This window comes from Mytilus galloprovincialis, chromosome 12 (assembly GCF_965363235.1).
Source record: "Mytilus galloprovincialis chromosome 12, xbMytGall1.hap1.1, whole genome shotgun sequence".
NCBI classification, from domain to species: domain Eukaryota; kingdom Metazoa; phylum Mollusca; class Bivalvia; order Mytilida; family Mytilidae; genus Mytilus; species Mytilus galloprovincialis.
Genome location: NC_134849.1, coordinates 71,383,811 through 71,404,870, shown reverse-complemented (window position 1 = coordinate 71,404,870; position 21,060 = coordinate 71,383,811). Strand labels below are relative to the sequence as shown.

At 32.6% G+C, this 21,060-nt stretch overlaps 1 protein-coding gene across 1 annotated transcript in view; it reads right to left on the bottom strand.

Annotated features, from left to right (window-relative positions):
• Positions 1 to 21,060, bottom strand: part of LOC143053755 (uncharacterized) — a 213,666-nt gene that overhangs the window by 22,373 nt on the left and 170,233 nt on the right. The window contains exons 6-8 of the mRNA XM_076226532.1: positions 20,700 to 20,751; positions 12,718 to 12,978; positions 3,705 to 4,220 (exon numbers count right to left, since the gene is read on the bottom strand). Of these exons, the coding sequence (XP_076082647.1) occupies positions 3,705 to 4,220; positions 12,718 to 12,978; positions 20,700 to 20,751 (829 nt within the window). The remainder of the gene's footprint in view (positions 1 to 3,704; positions 4,221 to 12,717; positions 12,979 to 20,699; positions 20,752 to 21,060) is intronic.

Below are 21,060 nucleotides of genomic sequence, written 5' to 3'. Positions count from 1 at the left end.
TACAGGTTGTATATAACAACAGACAATTGTCTATACAATATGTCAGACTCATAATCGTACAGGTTGTATATAACAACAGACAATTGTCTATACAATATGTCAGACTCTTAATCGTACAGGTTGTATATAACAACAGACAGTTGTCTATACAATATGTCAGACTCTTAATCGTACAGGTTGTATATAACAACAGACAGTTGTCTATACAATATGTCAGACTCATAATCGTACAGGTTGTATATAACAACAGACAGTTGTCTATACAATATGTCAGACTCTTAATCGTACAGGTTGTATATAACAACAGACAGTTGTCTATACAATATGTCAGACTCTTAATCGTACAGGTTGTATATAACAACAGACAGTTGTCTATACAATATGTCAGATTCTTAATCGTACAGGTTGTATATAACAACATACAGTTGTCTATATAATATGTCAGACTCTTAATCGTACAGGTTGTATATAACAACATACAGTTATCTTATGTCAGACTCTTAATCGTACAGGTTGTATATAACAACAGACAGTTGTCTATACAATATGTCAGACTCTGAATCGTACAGGTTGTATATAACAACAGACAATTGTCTATACAATATGTCAGACTCTTAATCGTACAGGTTGTATATAACAACAGACAATTGTCTATACAATATATCAGACTCATAATCGTACAGGTTGTATATAACAACAAACAATTGTGTATACAATTTGTCAGACTCTTAATCGTACAGGTTGTATATAACAACATACAACTGTCTATACAATATGTCAGACTCTTAATCGTACAGGTTGTATATAACAACAGACAGTTGTCTATACAATATGTCAGACTCTTAATCGTACAGGTTGTATATAACAACAGACAGTTGTCTATACAATATGTCAGACTCATAATCGTACAGGTTGTATATAACAACAGACAGTTGTCTATACAATATGTCAGACTCTTAATCGTACAGGTTGTATATAACAACAGACAGTTGTCTATACAATATGTCAGACTCTTAATCGTACAAGTTGTATATAACAACAGACAGTTGTCTATTCAATATGTCAGACTCTTAATCGTACAGGTTGTATATAACAACAGACAGTTGTCTATACAATATGTCAGACTCTTAATCGTACAGGTTGTATATAACAACAGACAGTTGTCTATACAATATGTCAGACTCTTAATCGTACAGGTTGTATATAACAACAGACAGTTGTCTATACAATATGTCACTCTTAATCGTACAGGTTGTATATAACAACAGACAGTTGTCTATACAATATGTCAGACTCATAATCGTACAGGTTGTATATAACAACAGACAGTTGTCTATACAATATGTCAGACTCTTAATCGTACATGTTGTATATAACAACAGACAGTTGACTATACAATATGTCAGACTCTTAATCGTACAGGTTGTATATAACAACAGACAATTGTCAGACTCTTAATCGTACAGGTTGTATATAACAACAGACAGTTGTCTATACAATATGTCACTCTTAATCGTACAGGTTGTATATAACAACAGACAGTTGTCTATACAATATGTCAGACTCATAATCGTACAGGTTGTATATAACAACAGACAGTTGTCTATACAATATGTCAGACTCTTAATCGTACATGTTGTATATAACAACAGACAGTTGTCTATACAATATGTCAGACTCTTAATCGTACAGGTTGTATATAACAACAGACAATTGTCTATACAATATGTCAGACTCTTAATCGTACAGGTTGTATATAACAACATACAACTGTCTATACAATATGTCAGACTCATAATCGTACAGGTTGCATATAACAACATACAATTGTCTATACAATATGTCAGACTCTTAATCGTACAGGTTGTATATAACAACATACAATTGTCTATACAATATGTCAGACTCTTAATCGTACAGGTTGTATATTACAACAGACAGTTGTCTATACAATATGTCAGACTCATAATCGTACAGGTTGTATATAACAACAGACAGTTGTCTAAATATAAGTTGAGTTCAAAGGTATTTTGTAATTATTAAAAAAAAATGAAAATCACTTAAATAATAGAGACAACAAAATAATTAACTAATTTATCGAGTCAATTCATGGCAAATCACAAGCAACATTACGTCATTTGAAACTCTGTCATAGCGCAGTGAACATTGCATTATCTTGTGCACAAAAGTATTGAACTTATTGGATGCGTTTATTATATCTGCTTTGAACATGTCTAAATTAATGCAGAATATAATGCTAAAATACCAGTAAGCAGATTTCCTTATTTTTCATATAGCATAATATTTGATTCAGCAGATTTGACACTGTTTTGAAGTAAACAAAATTACTTACTAGCATAGAAATGAATGGATAATTTGTTTAACAAAAATTTGTAAGAGTTCCGCGGAACATAGTGTCTCGCCTACCTTATGAATCTTATAAATGTTATAAGAACTTTAACTGCAGACTGTATGTAATGTTAACTGGAAGAAAGACTAAGCCCATATATAAGTAACATACTAAAAAACAGGAAATATATTTTTACAAAATTTTCTTCTAGAGACTAGCTTTTGATTATATACAAGCTTCTGTCCAAATTTGGTAGAAATCAAGGATAGTTTAAGAAAGTTATTAAAATTTTAACATGCTGACATGTCTCGCCTTCTTTACTAATCATTGATATTATGTTGATAGTCCTTAATATAAAGCTTTATTACAACTGTCACATAAACCTAACATTAACCAAGAAAACTAAACATCGACCAATGAACCATGAAAATGAGGTCAAGGTCAGATGAACCATGCCAGGCAGGCACGTACAGCTAACAATTCTTCCATACAACAAATATAGTTATATATAACCTATTGCTTATACATGTTATAGTTTAACAAAAACAGACTAAAACACAAACACTTAATACTGAGCAATGAACCGAGAAAATTAGGTCAAGGTCAAATCAAACCTGTACGACTGACTTATAGATCATAAAATATTTTCATACATCAAATATAGTTGCCCTTGTGCATATAGTATTATAAAAAAAGACCAAAACTCAAAAACTTAACTTTGACCACTAAACCATTAAAATGAGGTCAAAGTCAGATGACACCTGCCAGCTAGACATGTACACCCTACAATAATGCGACAAAAGTCATAGGCTCACTCGACAAAAACGTTAACCACAGAGTGAATATGTAATGTTAACTTGCAGAAAAACTAAGTCCATTTATAGATAAAATTCTGAAAAACAGGATTGTTTTTTTACAAAATTTATTTCTGGATACTCTTATGATCAATAACAAGCTTCTGTCCAAGTTTGGTAGAAATCCAGGATAGTTTAAAAAAGTTATTTAATTTTAAAAACTTTGTCCACAGACTAAATATGAAAAATAATTTTACATGCACATACATGTAGCATTGAAAAGCTAGAATTGCTATGGGATAATCAAGAATACAATAATGTACGTGCATACGACGATGGAGGTTAAAACAACCTTGACCGGCTACGTGAATACTGATCAGTCCATTCAACTTATAGTACGCGTGTTCTATTTTTGCAGGTGTGAGGGCCAAGGTTTGAATTGGCCAATGAAAAAGATCATTCCTTTACGAGTTAATCTAATAAAGTTTGTTTGACTGATTACCTCGCACGCACTACCTTTCGCTAAGCTTGGCCGCATATAAGTGTATATGATATATTACCTTTTGCTTTTTTGTCGTCAGCCTCATTGAGTTTTGTTACGACAAGATAAATCGCATCTTGTGATAAAAAAGTTTGATGTGTGTGGTAAAATTCTTCATCTCCTGCAAAATCCCATAACAATAATGTGGCATACTCCTCTTTGTCATGTAAATCAACATTAGATTTAAGCATGGCTTCAATTTCCATTTTTGCTTGTTCTAATGCTTGGTTTCGTTGCTGCAAGATTACTAGAGGTTCAACTTGAGATTCAGTGGTTACTGGAGGTTCAACTTGAGATTCAGTGGTTACTGGAGGTTCAACTTGAGATTCAGTGGTTACTGGAGGTTCAACTTGAGATTCAGTTGTAACTGAAGGTAACATTATTTTAGGCTGCTGGGTTACTGTCTCTGATTCATCAAAACTTGTTGATGGTGTGTTTTCCTTCACAGCTTTATGGGCTTCTTCTGCTGATGCTTCAATTGTTCCTTTGAATGGTTTCAAGAGTCTTGCATGAATTTCAGTTTCTCCATTGGTTCCTATCAATAGAAAATTTACAATAATATTAAAAAAATGTGAGATCCCAGTATAAAATAAACTTGAACCACCATGCGACAGTGGGGTTTTTGTATCATTTTGAAGGTAAACAGTGAGTTGTAATTGTTTAATTAAACCCTCGTCTTTTGGTCTTTGGTGGATAGCTGTCTCGTGGGAAATCACAAAACATTGTATATCAATATCTTCACATGATAAAGCAGCATTAGCTAGCAGAATTGATTCGGAACTCTAAGTTTGATTTATACTAAAACATAATTATCAGAAATTTTAGAAAGATTCACAGAAAATTTTGAAAAAGACACAATTTTGATGAAGCATTGATCTACATTTTGCAGCTGGAAAACCTCTAATTCGCATTCGAGATAACATCCAAAGAAAGGCATGTGACAAAATGTCAATTTTGAAAAGATTATTATAAATAACAAACGAAATACTGTGTAATGATAATATTCCTTAATTCTGTGAGATATCATATCATAGATAAATAAATTGTTGGCATAGAGATATGTCTCTTCCGTAGGCATAAAATTCTGATAAAAAACAAGCATAAAATTCTGATAAAAAACAATCTGATGGACAGCAACATTGTTTATTTATACAGTCGCTGGACCATGATCTAGTGGACAGGACCTGAAAATGGTTGACAAACTGAGATGTACAGACAGTAATGTAACGTAATAGCAAGTATCATTATCTATTGAAAGTAGTTTCTATCAATCTAACTTAAGCAGAAAACTTAACATGCTAATTAATTCAAAGAGCACTGGATCATGACCTAGGGGACAGAGCCTCTAATGTACTGAATCAGGGATGGGCATGATTACTGACAAATGTAATCGATTAATAATCTATTACTTGAAGGATTTTTGTGTATTCGAATAATAATCGATTACTCTGATTTTTGTATGTACACAAATGTACATGATTACTTTTCGATTTCTCTCAATTACATGCTACAAAATTACAAAAAAAATAATAAAGAAAGTTAAACACAAATATGTTATTCCACGTTTGTAAAGTGGAAATTTAGAACTTTATAAAAACAGCATGTAATGCATTGTTTTCAAATCTTAAGTAAACAGTTGTTTTCTAGATGGAAGCTCTTATTGATGATCTAAAATATTTGAAAATTCTTGAAATTTTGGTTTCCAATATGAGTGAGTGGTGATAAATTTAAGTACTTGCAATGACATCGCATGGTTTCAGTCATTTCTGCATATTTTAGGTTATTTTCTAGTATAATGCAACTTCATACAAACTATCAATGATCTATTGCAAGTAGTGTTTATCAAACTAACTTAAGCAGACAACTTAATATTCAAATTTGCTAATTAATTCAAATTCACTTGACCATGACCTAGGGGGCAGGGCCTTAAAATCAAACTATCTTAAGCAGAAAACTTAACAGTTGTTGACGCTGTCGTCATCGTCACCATCACATGAAATGCAATCCCTAAGTCTCGCTTTCTGCGACTTTCGTCACAGGAGAGAAAAAAGTAATGTGCATCATCTTTTTAATTTTAACTTGTATAAGAGGTCTAATCAGTCAACATAACCAGTCTTAATGCTGACGTCCCTACTTTTCTGCTGACTTTCATTCCAAAAACTAAACATGATGAGCACATTCTTTGCCTAAAATCAAACCATGTAACGCTTGATAAGGATGCAAATGAAGTGAGATTATTATCTAGACCATACTATTACAACGAAGTTTTGGGGCATATTTTTAACCAAGCTAATGCAGCTAATAATAAACTATTATCTAGTATGCATGCGCAATTTTTAAACAATGATATTTGTTTAGAACCAACATTTTATTTATTTTAACTTAATAATGTCAAAAATCATAGCTAATTCATCTACCGTTGCAGATTAATGAGTTTGGTCATGTCTGTACATAATTAGGTAACACAATTGAAAGGCACATACTCTTTTTTGTGTTTTTGGCTATAATGTCATTCAGGGGTGTTGAAATATTTGTTGTGAGCATTTATCCCCGGGCAAGTAAAACTATAAATTTTACTTGTCCAGAAAAAGGTTACTTGCCCTGAATTTCCCAATAGATATTGAAGTATTTTACTGTAAAGCTTGTATGATTCTTAAATTTGTTTTGTATCACAATGTAAGTGATGTTTGTCTATGTGTATGAATAAAAGAAGTTATGGTGTTAACATCAATGAGACAGATATCCAACAGTAAAAAAACAAGTATTCTGTGAGTATTGAATGGCAATACAGTTCCATACCGATTAAAAATTCAATATAATTATATTGGAACAAAATTCTAACTTGATCTATAATATAACTTGTCATGGTGTAAACTATATAACAAATAACAAATATCAAGTCGATATCTTCAAGCATGACGAATAAAAATCTTGAAAACTGATTATTTGAGTGAATATTCTAACTCCAAGGACCATAACTCTGCACAAAATCATCAGATCAAATAAAATTCAAATTTGATCTGTAACTTGTCATGATAAAACTATATACAAACTTTCAAATCAATATCTACAAGCATGACGAAGACAGTGTGGAAAAACTAATTATTTGAGTGATTTTTTTTAGTCCAAGAACCATAATTCTGCACAAAATCATCAGACCGAAACAAAATTCAAATTTGATATGTAACTTGTCATGATAACATTATATACTTACTTTCAAATCAATATCTTCAAGCAAGACGAAGAAAGTACGAAAAAACTGATTATTTGAGTGATTTTTTTTAAGTCCAAGGACCATAACGCCAATATCAAGCATGAAGAAAAAAAGTGTGGAAAACTGATTTGTGGGACTGACGGATGACACAGTTCCATACTGGTTTAACATTGAATGTATTGGAACAAAATTCTAACTTGATCTATAACTTGTCATGGTGTAAACTATATAACAAATATCAGGTCAATATCTTCAAGCATGACGAAATAAAATGTTGAATACTGATTATTTAAGTGAATTTTCTAAGTCCAAGGACCATTTATAATTCTGCACAAAATCATCAGACCAAAACAAAATTCAAATTTGATCTTTAACTTGTCATGATAAAACTATATACTAACTTTCAAATAAATATCTTCAAGCATGACGAAGAAAGTGCGGAAAACAGACAGGCAGACAGACAGACAGACAGATAGACAGACAGAGTGCAAACCTAAAGTCCCCTTAGACGGGAGGGGATTAATAAAAGACATATATAGTTTTAAATGCTAGGCAGTAGGTACATGTAAAAATGTATATGTACTAAGTTTTGAAACCATTGACGAAATGGACACTAAATAATAGATCATGAAGTTTCCCTTAAATCTATTGATTTGCCAACAAATCAGTTTGACTTTTGGTAGCAAAGATGTCGGTGTTTCCTACAAAGTGTGCAAAAATAATTTTTTTTTTTTAAGTTTCTGTACTGGAGATCCAGGGGAAATCTGTTTAGAATGACTTCTGAAACTCAAGTTTCTGGGTTTTTTGTGTTTTTTTTAATAATAAATTGCTTTCCTGAGCGCAGCTGGATACGACCGCAGAGGTCCAACCCTGAAAAGTTGGGGCAAAAATGGACACAATATTTGCGCTTGATACAGGTCTGAATTTGGATTGTAATTAAATATTTGACACATAATAGGTTTCAAACTCAGAATAACTGTAGTCAAAGAATTTAGAATTGGTCATATGATTTGAATTTATATTCAATATGTTTGCTTTTGCACTATGCAGTTGCATATTGACCCCCCTTTTGTTTGCAAAAAAAAATAAAAATTGAAGAATTTTTTTTTTTTATTTCTAAAATCTAAAATCTGTAAAAAAAATTGTCCCCCCACACAATATCTTATTTACCCCCCACTCCCACACACACAAATTTTTTTTCACCTCCCCTTTTCCCTTTTTCCAAAAATAAAAATTCTTTCGGTCAAGATAATATAGTCATAATATCAAATTCTAATTTCTAATTACAGGAGGGATTGTGCCTGATATTCATATGATGAAAACATAAATCTTTCAATCAGTTTTAATTGAGAGCTGGAGCTGGCATGTCAGTAACTGCTAGTAGTCTGTTGTTATTTATGTATTATTGTCATTTTGTTTATTTTCTTTTTGTTTCATATTCTGAAATCAGACTCGGATGTCTCTTAAACTGGGTGTTACTTTGCGTATTGTTGTACGTTTGTTTTTATACATTGGCTAGAGGTATAGGGGGAGGGTTGAGATCTCAAAAAATTATGTTTAACCCCATCCCAAGTCAGGAGCCTCTGGCCTTTGTTAGTCTTGTATGATTTATAATTTTAGTTTTTTGTGTGTATATTTCAAAGTTAAGTATGACGTCCATTATCACTGAGCTAGTATACAAATTTGTTTAGGAGCCAGCTGAAGGACGCCACCGGGTGCGGGAGTTTCTCGCTACATTGATGACCCATTGGTGGACTTCGGCTGTTATCTGCTCTATGGTCGGGTTGTTGTTGCTTTGACACATACCCCATATCCATTCTCAATTTTATTTAGACAAAGAAAGAAAGTACAACATTTATTCATAAATAATTTACAAACAGTGTAAGGGAGGTAATCAAACATACTCAACATTGTTCTTTAAATGTAATTGGATTACCTCCCTTACACTGCTTATAAACTGTCTCAATTGTCCATTTACCAGGAAACCCTTGTTCTCCCCTGTTTTGCCCCGAATTCCATAACCCCCAAAGAGTCAGTCCTAACCATCCCGTTGTGGTATGGAACCTTGTGGTATAATTTCAGAGAGATTCATACATTTAAACACGAGTTAGTGTCAGAAAACAACAAAAATTCTTATATGAACCGCTTTGTTGGCCCCTAATTCATAAACTGTTAAGACCATAACCCCCAAAATCAATCCCAATCTTCCTTTTGTGGTTATAAACCTTGTGTCTAAATTGCATAGATTTCTATTTACTTACACTAAAGTTATTGTCCAGAAACCTATTGTCTTCGGACGACGACGTGAGACCAATTTTTTGCGGTCGTATAAAAAGTAAAATAACAAAAATACCAAACTTTGAGGAAAATTCCATACGGAAAGTCTCCAAGTAAATGGCAAAATCAAAAGCTCAAACATTTCAAACAAATGATATCAACTGTCATATTCCTGACTTAGTACAGGCATTTCTTATGTAGAAAATGGTGGATTAAACCTGGTTTTATAGCTACCTTAACATCTCACTTGTATGACATTCGCATAAAATTCGATTTTATTGACAAGGATGTGTAAACAAAACAAACAAACATAATACGTAAAAATGTAAAGAAAATAGGGGTACAGCAGTCAACAGTGTGTTTTCATCTTACTCAATACAACATCAAGCAAATATGTCAATAAAAACAAAGACGTCTTTCTCTGCCTCTGTTTTCCGATTTATCTCAACTCTTCGTTATTATTTTCTTTCTTTTTGTCTTGATTATCCAATCTTGGTGTTTTTACCAGGTATTTATACATCTCGATAGAATTCATTCCAAAAAAATTAAAATGACACTTCAATTAGATAGCAAATAAAACCTAATCGGGTAAATGGACAAATTTACCGTAATGTCTATGAGACCCAGGTTTGCAAACTTGTTTTTCTTATTCTGGTTAGTAACCTATTTCCAGTTTAAATTAATACTTCTCGTCATGAACATTAATGTTTTGACTTAAAAAAAATATGTTTTTCGTGTGTTGAACATTGGTTTCATTTACAAAAAATAATACATCTTAATAAGTTGTGAAATATTTGAATTTTTTCTTCAGTGTATGTTTTTACTTGTCCACGGGCAATCCAGACCAAATAAATACTTGTCCTGGTATTCAAATATGTACGAGCCAAGAAAGTCCAGCATAGCATTTCCACATCCCTATCATAACACTGTTTCATGATTATAGCTCACCCAAAAAATAAAAAAATAAAAATTGTCACAACAACTACAAAGTGTCAACAGATGATTATCTAATGAGTCAAATGTTGATTGCAGTCATGTTGTCTTATTTGTAGATCATATCGTCATTGTAGCTGATCAGCATGGTTAGTGTTTTTTCTATTCATTACAGTTTTCAAGGTTTTCAAGCCAAAAACTAACAACATGGGTAGCTGACTATAAAATATTGGTTTTGCTCATTGTTGGCGGCTGTACGGTGACCTATAGTTTCTTAAATCTACGCCATTGGTCTCTGGTGGATTCATCTTTTTTTTTCGTATAAAAATCTTCAATAAAGGGCATGCCCAATAGCTCATATAAGGAGTGATCAATGATTTTTTTACTTATTTATAAATCTTTTTGCTGATAATTTTTGATAAACATTTTCTTTCTATCTATTATGAAAATTGTCATAAAACATAAATAAGTAAATATTGCACTGAAAAGCAATAACTCCTTTAAGCAGTAGGATGAACAAGCAAGTGGATAATTTTTATAGTGTAAAAATATGCAAGTGTTCGGTAAACAGGAAGTTGTTGAGTGATGAATCTGAAAACACATCACACGGTATAGCTGATTACCTGTATAAATCCTGAAACCAAATTTCAGAAATCCTTGTATTGTAGTTCCTGAGAAAAATGTGACGGAAATTTTTAACTTGGTTATCATGTGTAAAATAGTACAAGTGTTCGGTAAACAGGAAGTTGTTGAGTGATGAATCTGAAAACGCATCACACAGTATAGCATACTTATATAAACCTTTAAACAAAATTTCAGAAATCCTTGTATTGTAGTTCCTGAGAAAAATGTGACGAAAATTTTCAACTTGGTTATCATGTGTAAAATAATACAAGTGTTCGGTAAACAGGAAGTTGTCGAGTGATGAATCTGAAAATGCATCAAACGGTGTAGCAGACTTATCATGCTTATATAAACCCTGAAAACCAAATTTCAGAAATCCTTATATTGTAGTTCCTGAGAAAAATGCGACGAAAAATATTCATGGGACGGAGGGACTGACGGACTGATGGACTGACTGAAGGACAGACAGAGGTAAAACAGTATACCCTCTTTTTTTCAAAGCGGGGGTATAAAAATTTCAGACATGTCAACTTGTTTGAAGATCTTTAGCTGATAATTTTGCTATTTCCAGGTACTCTATAACTACTATAGATTCATGATTATATCCGGAAGCGTAAAACAATAGTTACAATTATCATTAACGGGAAACAATTCCTATAAGGGGGGACTTAACATTTTAGCTATGTTGAAAGGCTGATCCCGTTCCTCTGTAAAAATTATAGTTGTTAATTATATAACTAAAGATAATATAGAAAAAATTTAAGAATCATCATTTTAAAGTGCAATATTTTCTTATCTACCACAGGTTCCTTTACAGTTCACTACTACACACTGCTGATTAGTTAGCTACTGCAGCTGAATAGTAGGTTAACTACCAGAGAAAATTTGCAGTGAGAGAATTTTTCACACATTGTTAAGGCTGTGTTATGAGTACTCTAATAAAATGTTTAATTAATCAGTATTTATTGTATATTTATTGAAAAATGAAACAAATACCAAATCAATTTCTTTCTTTTCCTTATCAAACATGAAAGCTGTTGTTAAAGGACGAAAAAAGTTTTCAAATTATTTGTCCATGTTTGGCTTCTTCAGCCTCGGAAGACTCCCAATCTTGTTCCGACAAACTAAACTATCCCTTACGATACTTCTAATTTTGCTTTCTAATTGCATAAATCCTTCAAATTCTTCACTTTTGCTATCCAATTTGATAGCCCATTTGTCCGCCATTGTTTTAATCGTAATTCGGAACACGTGTAAAATTCATCATAATTTGTTAAAAAGGAATGTACGAGTTGAAAGATTATTCATTTGTTAAACCGAATTTCATTGGTTCATTTCGGGATTCCCCAACAGTTTTGTCCAATCTAAAGGGTTTTAATAGTGGTATATTTTCCGGAAATATCCGTCACCGGGACTGCGCTAGTGTATGTTACAATGGATCTATCAGTCAATGCGAAAACAAGCTAGATTATGCAAGCAGATTTATCAGTCACTGCGGACAGAACGATGATGAAAACCATATATATATCTGTCAGTGGTAGATAAAGAGTTATAGGAAGTCCTTTGACAATCTACATTCCTACATTTTTTGTATGTATAACAGTTTTCCTATCTTATTCAAATAACATCTAATTATGCTTAAAAGGGGGGGGGAATTATCTATTTGATGTTGTTCACCTTTGCTTATACTGTGTAAAAGCTAACATAATTAATGTTCCCAACTTAATGCACTAGATTTGCATTTGGCCAATTAATGCCTCTCATCTATTTTCCAACACGTCGAACTAATTGTGAATATTCAAGACCTGAAATCATCGAAATGGAACTTTGAATCAGATCTTGTTAGACCTATGCCTCCAGAACTGAACATCCCAAAACCAACCCAAATTATTGCTCAAAAATATGTTATGTAAACTAGAAACTAAAACTGTTATAAATTACTTTCTTAAGAAAAGAGAAACATATTTAAGCTTATGCATCATACCATCTAATTTATTCCATATGCCATCATCAGACATTGCTTTGCATTTTATTTTGTGAATTTCGATTCCATTTGTACTGGTAACATCTGTAATGTCTTCACCAAACAATCGTCTAATCAATGATGTCTTCCCAGCACTTTTCTTCCCAACAACTACTAAACGTATGTCTCTCTTTTTCTCAGAGCCTGACTCAAGTAATTTGAGGTACAAATCAATAGATCTATTGTCAGCCATTAATTTTATTTCAGTTGGAACCATTTCATCTATAAAGATATTTTATCGTAAAAGTTTTTTTCATATAGGAGAACATTATAACTCCACTCTAATTTTAAAATTAAGTTTACACATTTCTCTAATTCTTACACGATTTATCCTTTTCCTCACCTGTTGATTATTTTTTTCTAGACCACCTAAAAGGGACAACTGTATTTGACAATCTATAAATTTGGGTACAGACGTGCGGCTGGGGTTTGATTAACACACCCAATTCATTTATAGATTTATGCTAAAATCCCTACCCATTCATGCATCATCAGAAAATCACAACTCATTTAATATACATTTTTAAATAACACACCATTGATATATTTGACATTCCAAAAAAGTGACCCATACCAGCATTATGTCTGTGTATACCTTTATATAGAAAGTGCCCCTCGTGTCCTTGTAATCTTTCTGCATGTGCCTGTCACCAAGTCAGGAGCATATAGTTCAGTGATTTTCCTTTGTTGATGTATATCAGTGGTTTTCCTTTATTGCTGTATAACATATTTGGGTTTTTTTTGGTTGATTTTTCTGTACATAAATCAGGCAATTAGTTTCTCCTTTGAATTGTTTAACATTTGTCATTTCAGGACCTTTTATAGCAAAATTTGTGGTATGGTTTTGCTTATTTTTGAAGGCTGTAAGGTGACCTAGCTATAGTTCTTTTACGTTTACGTCATTTGTTTTTTCTGGTAATCATACCACATCTATATATCAACTATTATGCAACAGTATGAATGGACTGCTGGAACTATAAGGTAATACTTGAATGACTCTCTTATGGAGAGTTGTCTCATTGGTAATTATACCACATCTATATATCAACTATTATACAACAGCAACAGTATGAATGGAATGCTGGAACTATAAGGTAATACCACATCTTTGTATTGTTATAATAATCACGTTTTTTTTAAATTGTTGACACCACCAATAGCAGGCCCAAGTCTCAACGCCTTGACTTTGCCAAGGCTTAAACAAAAAGTAAATATGATCTTTTCTCAGTTCAGAATAGATTGTTTTTATATTTAAAGATATAATAAAAAATGTTGATCTGATAACAATTTACATTTCTACAAAACCAAATACTTGAGTACTTTAAAAAAGAGAAAACGTGGGTTTAAAAAAAACAACAAGAAAGCACACAATGTTGTGCTAAGCACAGTAGGAAAGCTGACCCCGGTTGGTTTCATTAAAAAAGTCATATCAAATGAAACCAAAACATGATTTTTGCTATAAATGACAACTGCGTATTTTTATTAGTTATAACATAAAAATTGTTTTGATAAAATGTAATGATTAGAATACGACGCTATTAAACACGAGTTTGTCACCCGTCGAGGCAATTTTTTTTCTACAAAGAAGTTGAAATTTCTTTCTTAACTTCTGAGCTATGCTGAATTTAAATTATGTTGTGAGACTTTTTCTGAACTGGCCAGTGTCAAAGTGCCACTAAGTGTAATAGGCAAATGTGCCACTTTAATCAGTCAAAATTTCTGACAAGGCGGTTGTAATAGTAATTTACGAGTTACATCCCTTTATTGACATTTCAAACAAATAAGAATATTTTTTATCTTAGCACCATTTGCCGTAATTTACAAGTATTATTCGGAGTTTAGTATGACGATCATTGTCACTGAACCAGTATAGATATTTGTTTAGGGGCCAGCTGAAGGACGCTTTCGGGTGCAGGAGTTTCTTGCTGCATTATAGATCTATATGCTGTTATTTACAAGTGAACATAATTTAAATAATTGATTGAAACACACTAAATGTTGTGTACATTCGTTTCACATGCATGTTGATATCCATGTTTGAGACAAAAAAAACTACAATGTCAAAAAATGTCTTTCTTTTGGAATTTAGTTCAAATGGGGTTTCATAAGGGGTGACAGATCTTTAGACTAAATAGTTTTTTTTTACTTTCAGATACAAAATGTCTGTATTATTTTTTATATTTCTGTAAAATTTATTAAATGCAAGTTTATTGGTGAAAAAAGTAGAAAAACTAACAGACAATTTGCATAATTTTAATTATATTTTCTATTATAACAAGACACATGCTCAAGACATCAATGTCTGACTCCAATGGGAAGTAAGAAACAGAAACAGAAACAGAAAATTTCTAAATTGCCGCCAATTTCATTTTCCCGCAGTATAAGGCAACTTCAGAATGGTGGGTGTCTTCCTCCATCTTGGATTTTGAAGTAGCAAATAACAAATGGTCTAGATCTTTAATGAAATGTACAAATGTTGAGAGTAGTATTTAATTCATGTGTTATACTTTTCATGTTGATATAGAAAATTATTAATGTTTGATTCATTTTTATTCAACTTTGCCACATAAGAGACTTAACTCAGATAGTAGGGGAAATACCTCCTTTAAGTAATTTTTATAATAGAAAGTGTTGTGAATTTACATATTTTAATATGAAGCAAGAAAACAAGTTTGGCGACCCCATTTTTCTTCTGATCTAAAAAGCATGTTATAAGATCTATCTTCTCACAGGTTATCTTAAAATTATATGGTGTTGTTTTCTTTTTATCGCACAAAATTGGATTTTCCATGCATAATCTATAGAAAATCTGTCAATTTTGCACAACCTGTACATGCTGTAGCGTGAAAAAAATTTCGATGACCCATACTGTTTATAATATTTTGGAAACCAGATGCTCCGCAGGGCGCAGCTTTATACGACCGCAGAGGTTGAACCCTGAACGGTTGGGGCAAGTATGGACACAACATTCAAGTTGGATTCAGCTCTAAATTTGGATTGTGATTAAATAGTTGACACAGCATAGGTTTCTGACACAGAATGAATGTGGTCTAATGAACTTAAAAAAATTTGTTTGCCTTTGAGCAATTCACTATGCTGTTGAATATTAATCCTCTCAAAAAAATGTTTGAAGAAATTTTCTTTTTATTTATGAAATCTGAAATGAAAAAAATTGACCCCCCAATTTTTTTTTCACATCCCCCTTTCCCTTATTTCAAAACTGATCTCAATTCAAATTTCTAATGAAGTTTGCAACAATAACTACTCATTTAAATACATCATAAAATATTAAAATGTAAAAAAAGTGCTTGTTATCACTGAATAGTAAAGATTGTTTTAATCTATCAGTTGGTAGTAAAAGTGAATATACATTGTATATTGTATACAAGAGTGCACACGCTGAAATGTCTCGCCTTCTATACTAATCATTGATATTATGTTGATAGTCCTAAGTATAAAGCTTAGTTTTATTACAACTGTCTCATAAACTTAACATTAACCAAGATAACTGAACAAAGACCAATGAACCTTGAAAATGAGGTCATGGTCAGATGAACCATGCCAGGCAGACATGTACAGCTAACAATGCTTCTATACAACATATATAGTTGACCCATTACTTATAGTTTAAGAAAAATAGACCAAACGCAAAAACTTAACACTGTGCAATGGACTGTGAAAATGAGGTCTAGGTCAAATAAAACCTGCGCGACTGACATAAAGATCATAAAATATTTCCATACACCAAATATAGTTGACCTATGGCATACAGTATTAGATAAAAAAAGACCAAAACTCAAAAACTTAACTTTGACCACTGAACCATGAAAATGAAGTCAAGGTCACATGACATCTGCCCGCTAGACATGTACACCTTACCATCATTCCATACAACAAATATAGTAGACCTATTGCATATAGTATGAGAAAAACAGACCAAAACACAAAAATTTAACTATAACCACTGAACCATGAAAATGAGGTCAAGGTCAGATGACACCTGCCAGTTGGACATGTACACCTTACAGTCCTTCCATACACCGAATATACTAGCCCTATTGCTTATAGTATCTGAGATATGGACTTGACCACCAAAACTTAACCTTGATCACTGATCCATGAAATGAGGTCGAGGTCAAGTGAAAACTGTCCGACAGACATGAGGACCTTTCAAGGTACGCACATACCAAATATAGTTATCCTTTTACTTATAATAAGAGAGAATTCAACATTACAAAAAATTTGAACTTTTTTTTCAAGTGGTCACTGAACCATGAAAATAAGGTCAAGGACATTGGACATGTGACTGATGGAAACTTCGTAACATGAAGCATCTATATACAAAGTATGAAGCATCCAGGTCTTCCACCTTCTTAAATATAAAGCTTTTAAGAAGTGAGCTAACACCGCCGCCGCCGCCGCCGCCGGATCACTATCCCTATGTCGAGCTTTCTGCAACAAAAGTTGCAGGCTCGACAAAAACAATGATTTATGTTGATTCAACTACTATTCTGGACAAAGAAAGATAACTCCAATTGAAATCCAATTGGAATTTCTTGCTATTGCACAATATTGTGCAATTAGATATTTCTTGCTATTGTGCAATACTGTGCAATTGAAAATATTTGCTATTGCACAATACTGTGCAATTGAAGATTTCTTGCTATTGCACAATACTGTGCAATTGAAGATTTCTTGCTATTGCTGAATACTGTGCAATTGAAAATTTCTTGCTATTGCACAATACTTAATATAATAATTTTGGATCCTGATTTGGACCAACTTGAAAACTGGGCCCATAATCAAAAATCTAAGTACATGTTTAGATTCAGCATATCAAAGAGGCCCAATAATTCAATTTTTGTTAAAATCAAACTTAGTTTAATTTTGGACCCTTTGGACTTTAATGTAGACCAATTTTAAAACGGGACCAACAATTAAGAATCTACATACACAGTTAGATTTGGCATATCAAAGAACCTCAATTATTCAATTTTTGATGAAATCAAACAAAGGACCCCGATTTGGACCAACTTAAAGTTTAATTTTGGACCCCGATTTGGACCAACTTGAAAACTGGGCCAATAATAAAAAATCTAAGTACATTTTTAGATTCAGCATATCAAAGAACCCCAAAGATTCAATTTTTGTTAAAATCAAACTAAGTTTAATTTTGAACCCTTTGGACCTTAATGTAGACCAATTTGAAAACAGGACCAAAAATTAAGAATCTACATACACAGTTAGATTCGGCATATCAAAGAACCCCAATTATTCAATTTTTGATGAAATCAAACAAAGTTTAATTTTGAACCCTTTGGGCCCTTTATTCCTAAACTGTTGGGACCAAAACTCCCAAAATCAATACAAACCTTCCTTTTATGGTCATAAACCTTGTGTTTAAATTTCATAGATTTCTATTTACTTATACTAAAGTTATGGTGCGAAAACCAAGAAAAATGCTTATTTGGGTCCCTTTTTGGCCCCTAATTCCTAAACTGTTGGGACCTAAACTCCCAAAATCAATACCAACCTTCCTTTTGTGGTCATAAACATTGTGTTTAAATTTCATTGATTTCTATTTACTTAAACTAAAGTTGTTGTGCGAAAACCAAGAATAATGCTTATTTGGGCCCTTTTTTGGCCCCTAATTCCTAAACTGTTGAAACCAAAACTCCCAAAATCAATCCCAACCTTTCTTTTGTGGTCATAAACCTTGTGTCAAAATTTCATAGATTTCTATTAACTTAAACTAAAGTTATAGTGCGAAAACCAAGAAAATGCTTATTCAGGCCCTTTTTGGCCCCTAATTCCTAACATTTTGGGACCAAAACTCCCAAAATCAATCCCAACCTTTCTTTTGTGGTCATAAACCTTGTGTTAAAATTTCATAGATTTCTATTCACTTTTACTAAAGTTAGAGTGCGAAAACTAAAAGTATTCAGACGCCGACGACGACGACGACGACGCAGACGACGACGCCAATGTGATAGCAATATACGACGAAAAATTTTTCAAATTTTGCGGTCGTATAAAAAGCATGATTAAAAACTACATTTTGACAAATTATTAAAAAATTCTATGAATTTTAATGAAGACCCCTTAATATCAGTCCCATTGTTGTCTTTAGAAAGTAGCAACAACAGTCGTTTGTAAGGGCTTGCTTTCTGACTGAGCATACCTCCACTCTTAACTCAAAGTATGGGAAAACAAGAAGTATATAGGTGTCTGACGATCAGAAAAGTGCAAACACATTTATACTCAGAAATAACAAGCAGCTGACCAAATAAAGAGTCATTCTGTTTTGCAGTATTTGAGAGAAATATGTGACAAAAATATTTGAGTTCATTAAGTTCATTCAAAATATTGAAAAATCAAGTATCTGCAAGCAGGTAGTAACTATCGGCCATGTAAGCCTTACAATCATTCCATAAAATATATAGTTAACCTTTTACTAAAAGTATCTGTGAAATAGACCTAACCAAGAAAACTAAACTTGAACCAATGAACAATGAAAATTGAGGTCAATATAAAATAAAGGAGATGTGGTAGGATTGTCTATGAGACAACTATCCGCCAGAGTTCAAATAAGTGGAGAAAAGAAACGATTGGTCACTGCAAGGCATTCAACGATGAGAAAAGCACACACCATATATAATTGGGCACAAAACACCCTGACATGAAAAGTTAACATGAACTCTGCCTGACAGACATGCTCAACATACCTCATTTTAAATACATTGTATCAAATATAGATGACTTAATGCTTATAGTACCCGGAAACATACCTTAGAATGAAAAAAACATCGATAAAAGAACCATATATATGAGGTCAAGGTCAGATAAATCCTGCCAGACAGACTTGTAACTCTAACAATCATCCAATATAAAAAATATAGTTGACTTTTTGTTTACAGGATCAAATAAACAGACAAAACACAACTTAACATTGACCAATGAACCATGAAAATGAGGTCAAGGTCAGTTGAAAACTGCCTGACAAACATGTTCACCTTACAACTATTCTATAAATCATATATAGGTGACCTATTTGGTACATGATTCGAGAAACAGACTTAACACAACAACTCAACATTGACCAATAAACAATGATGATGAGGTCAAGGTCAGATGAAAACTGCCAGACAGACATGTTCACCTTACAATCATTGTATACATCAAATATAGTTGACCTACTGTTTATAGCATCTAAGATACTGACTTGACATCGACCACTTGACCTTGATCACCGAGTCATGCCATGATTGGAGTGTGATCCTTATATCTCACATTCTTAGACTTTAGTTGCACGCGAGACAAAATTATTGATTTCTAACAGCTATTATGTCAGCATGTCATCTACACAATGGCTACCTTATTCTTGGTGAAATAATTCTAGCAAAGTAGAATATTGCTTGTACTATCTGACTATAGCATTCTAAAGAAGATCATATATTTGGTGGTACTTACTATGTCGTGTATATCATATATTTGGTGGTACTTACTATGTCGTGTATATCATATATTTGGTGGTACTTACTATGTCGTGTATATCATATATTTGGTGGTACTTACTATGTCATGTATATCATATATTTGGTGGTACTTACTATGTCGTGTATATCATATATTTGGTGGTACTTACGTACTATGTCGTGTATATCATATATTTGGTGGTACTTACTATGTCGTGTATATCATATGTTTGAAAGGTGCTAAATGTACAGCTCCATAGTTTATTATCTATTATAGTTATTAATCTTATTTCCAATGTGTTTATTGGTTCAACTGTATGATATTTTGGAACATCAGAGATTTCCTACCATCAAGCCGGATTGTGTGAAAATGTAGGTTTTAGCAACAACATCAAAAGCCATATACAACATTTTGGAAGCCCAGCGACTATGTATATAATAATGATATATAAAGTTAAAAAAAAATACCTTCTATCCTTAGTTTAGCACTAACACCTGAAGATTTCTCTGACATGACAGTCTGAAAAATGAGGAACATGCACTGTGAATATATATCTTGACTCATGTCACTTGTAGAACTATTAAATTTCAAAAAATTATGCAATGCAACAAGAATATTTGTGTTTAATGGAAACTGTGTGCCAAAACCTGTCTTGCTGATCATTTTGGCTCAACCAAGTTTTATAGTTTTAAAGATGAAAAGCAGAAATGAAAATTAAACAAGAGACTCAAACAAGAACGTATCACTCATGAACTGCGGCAATTTTGCCAAAACTAAATTGGATGTTTTGCTTCTTGGTGTTTAACCCTTAGACTGCTGCATTAATTT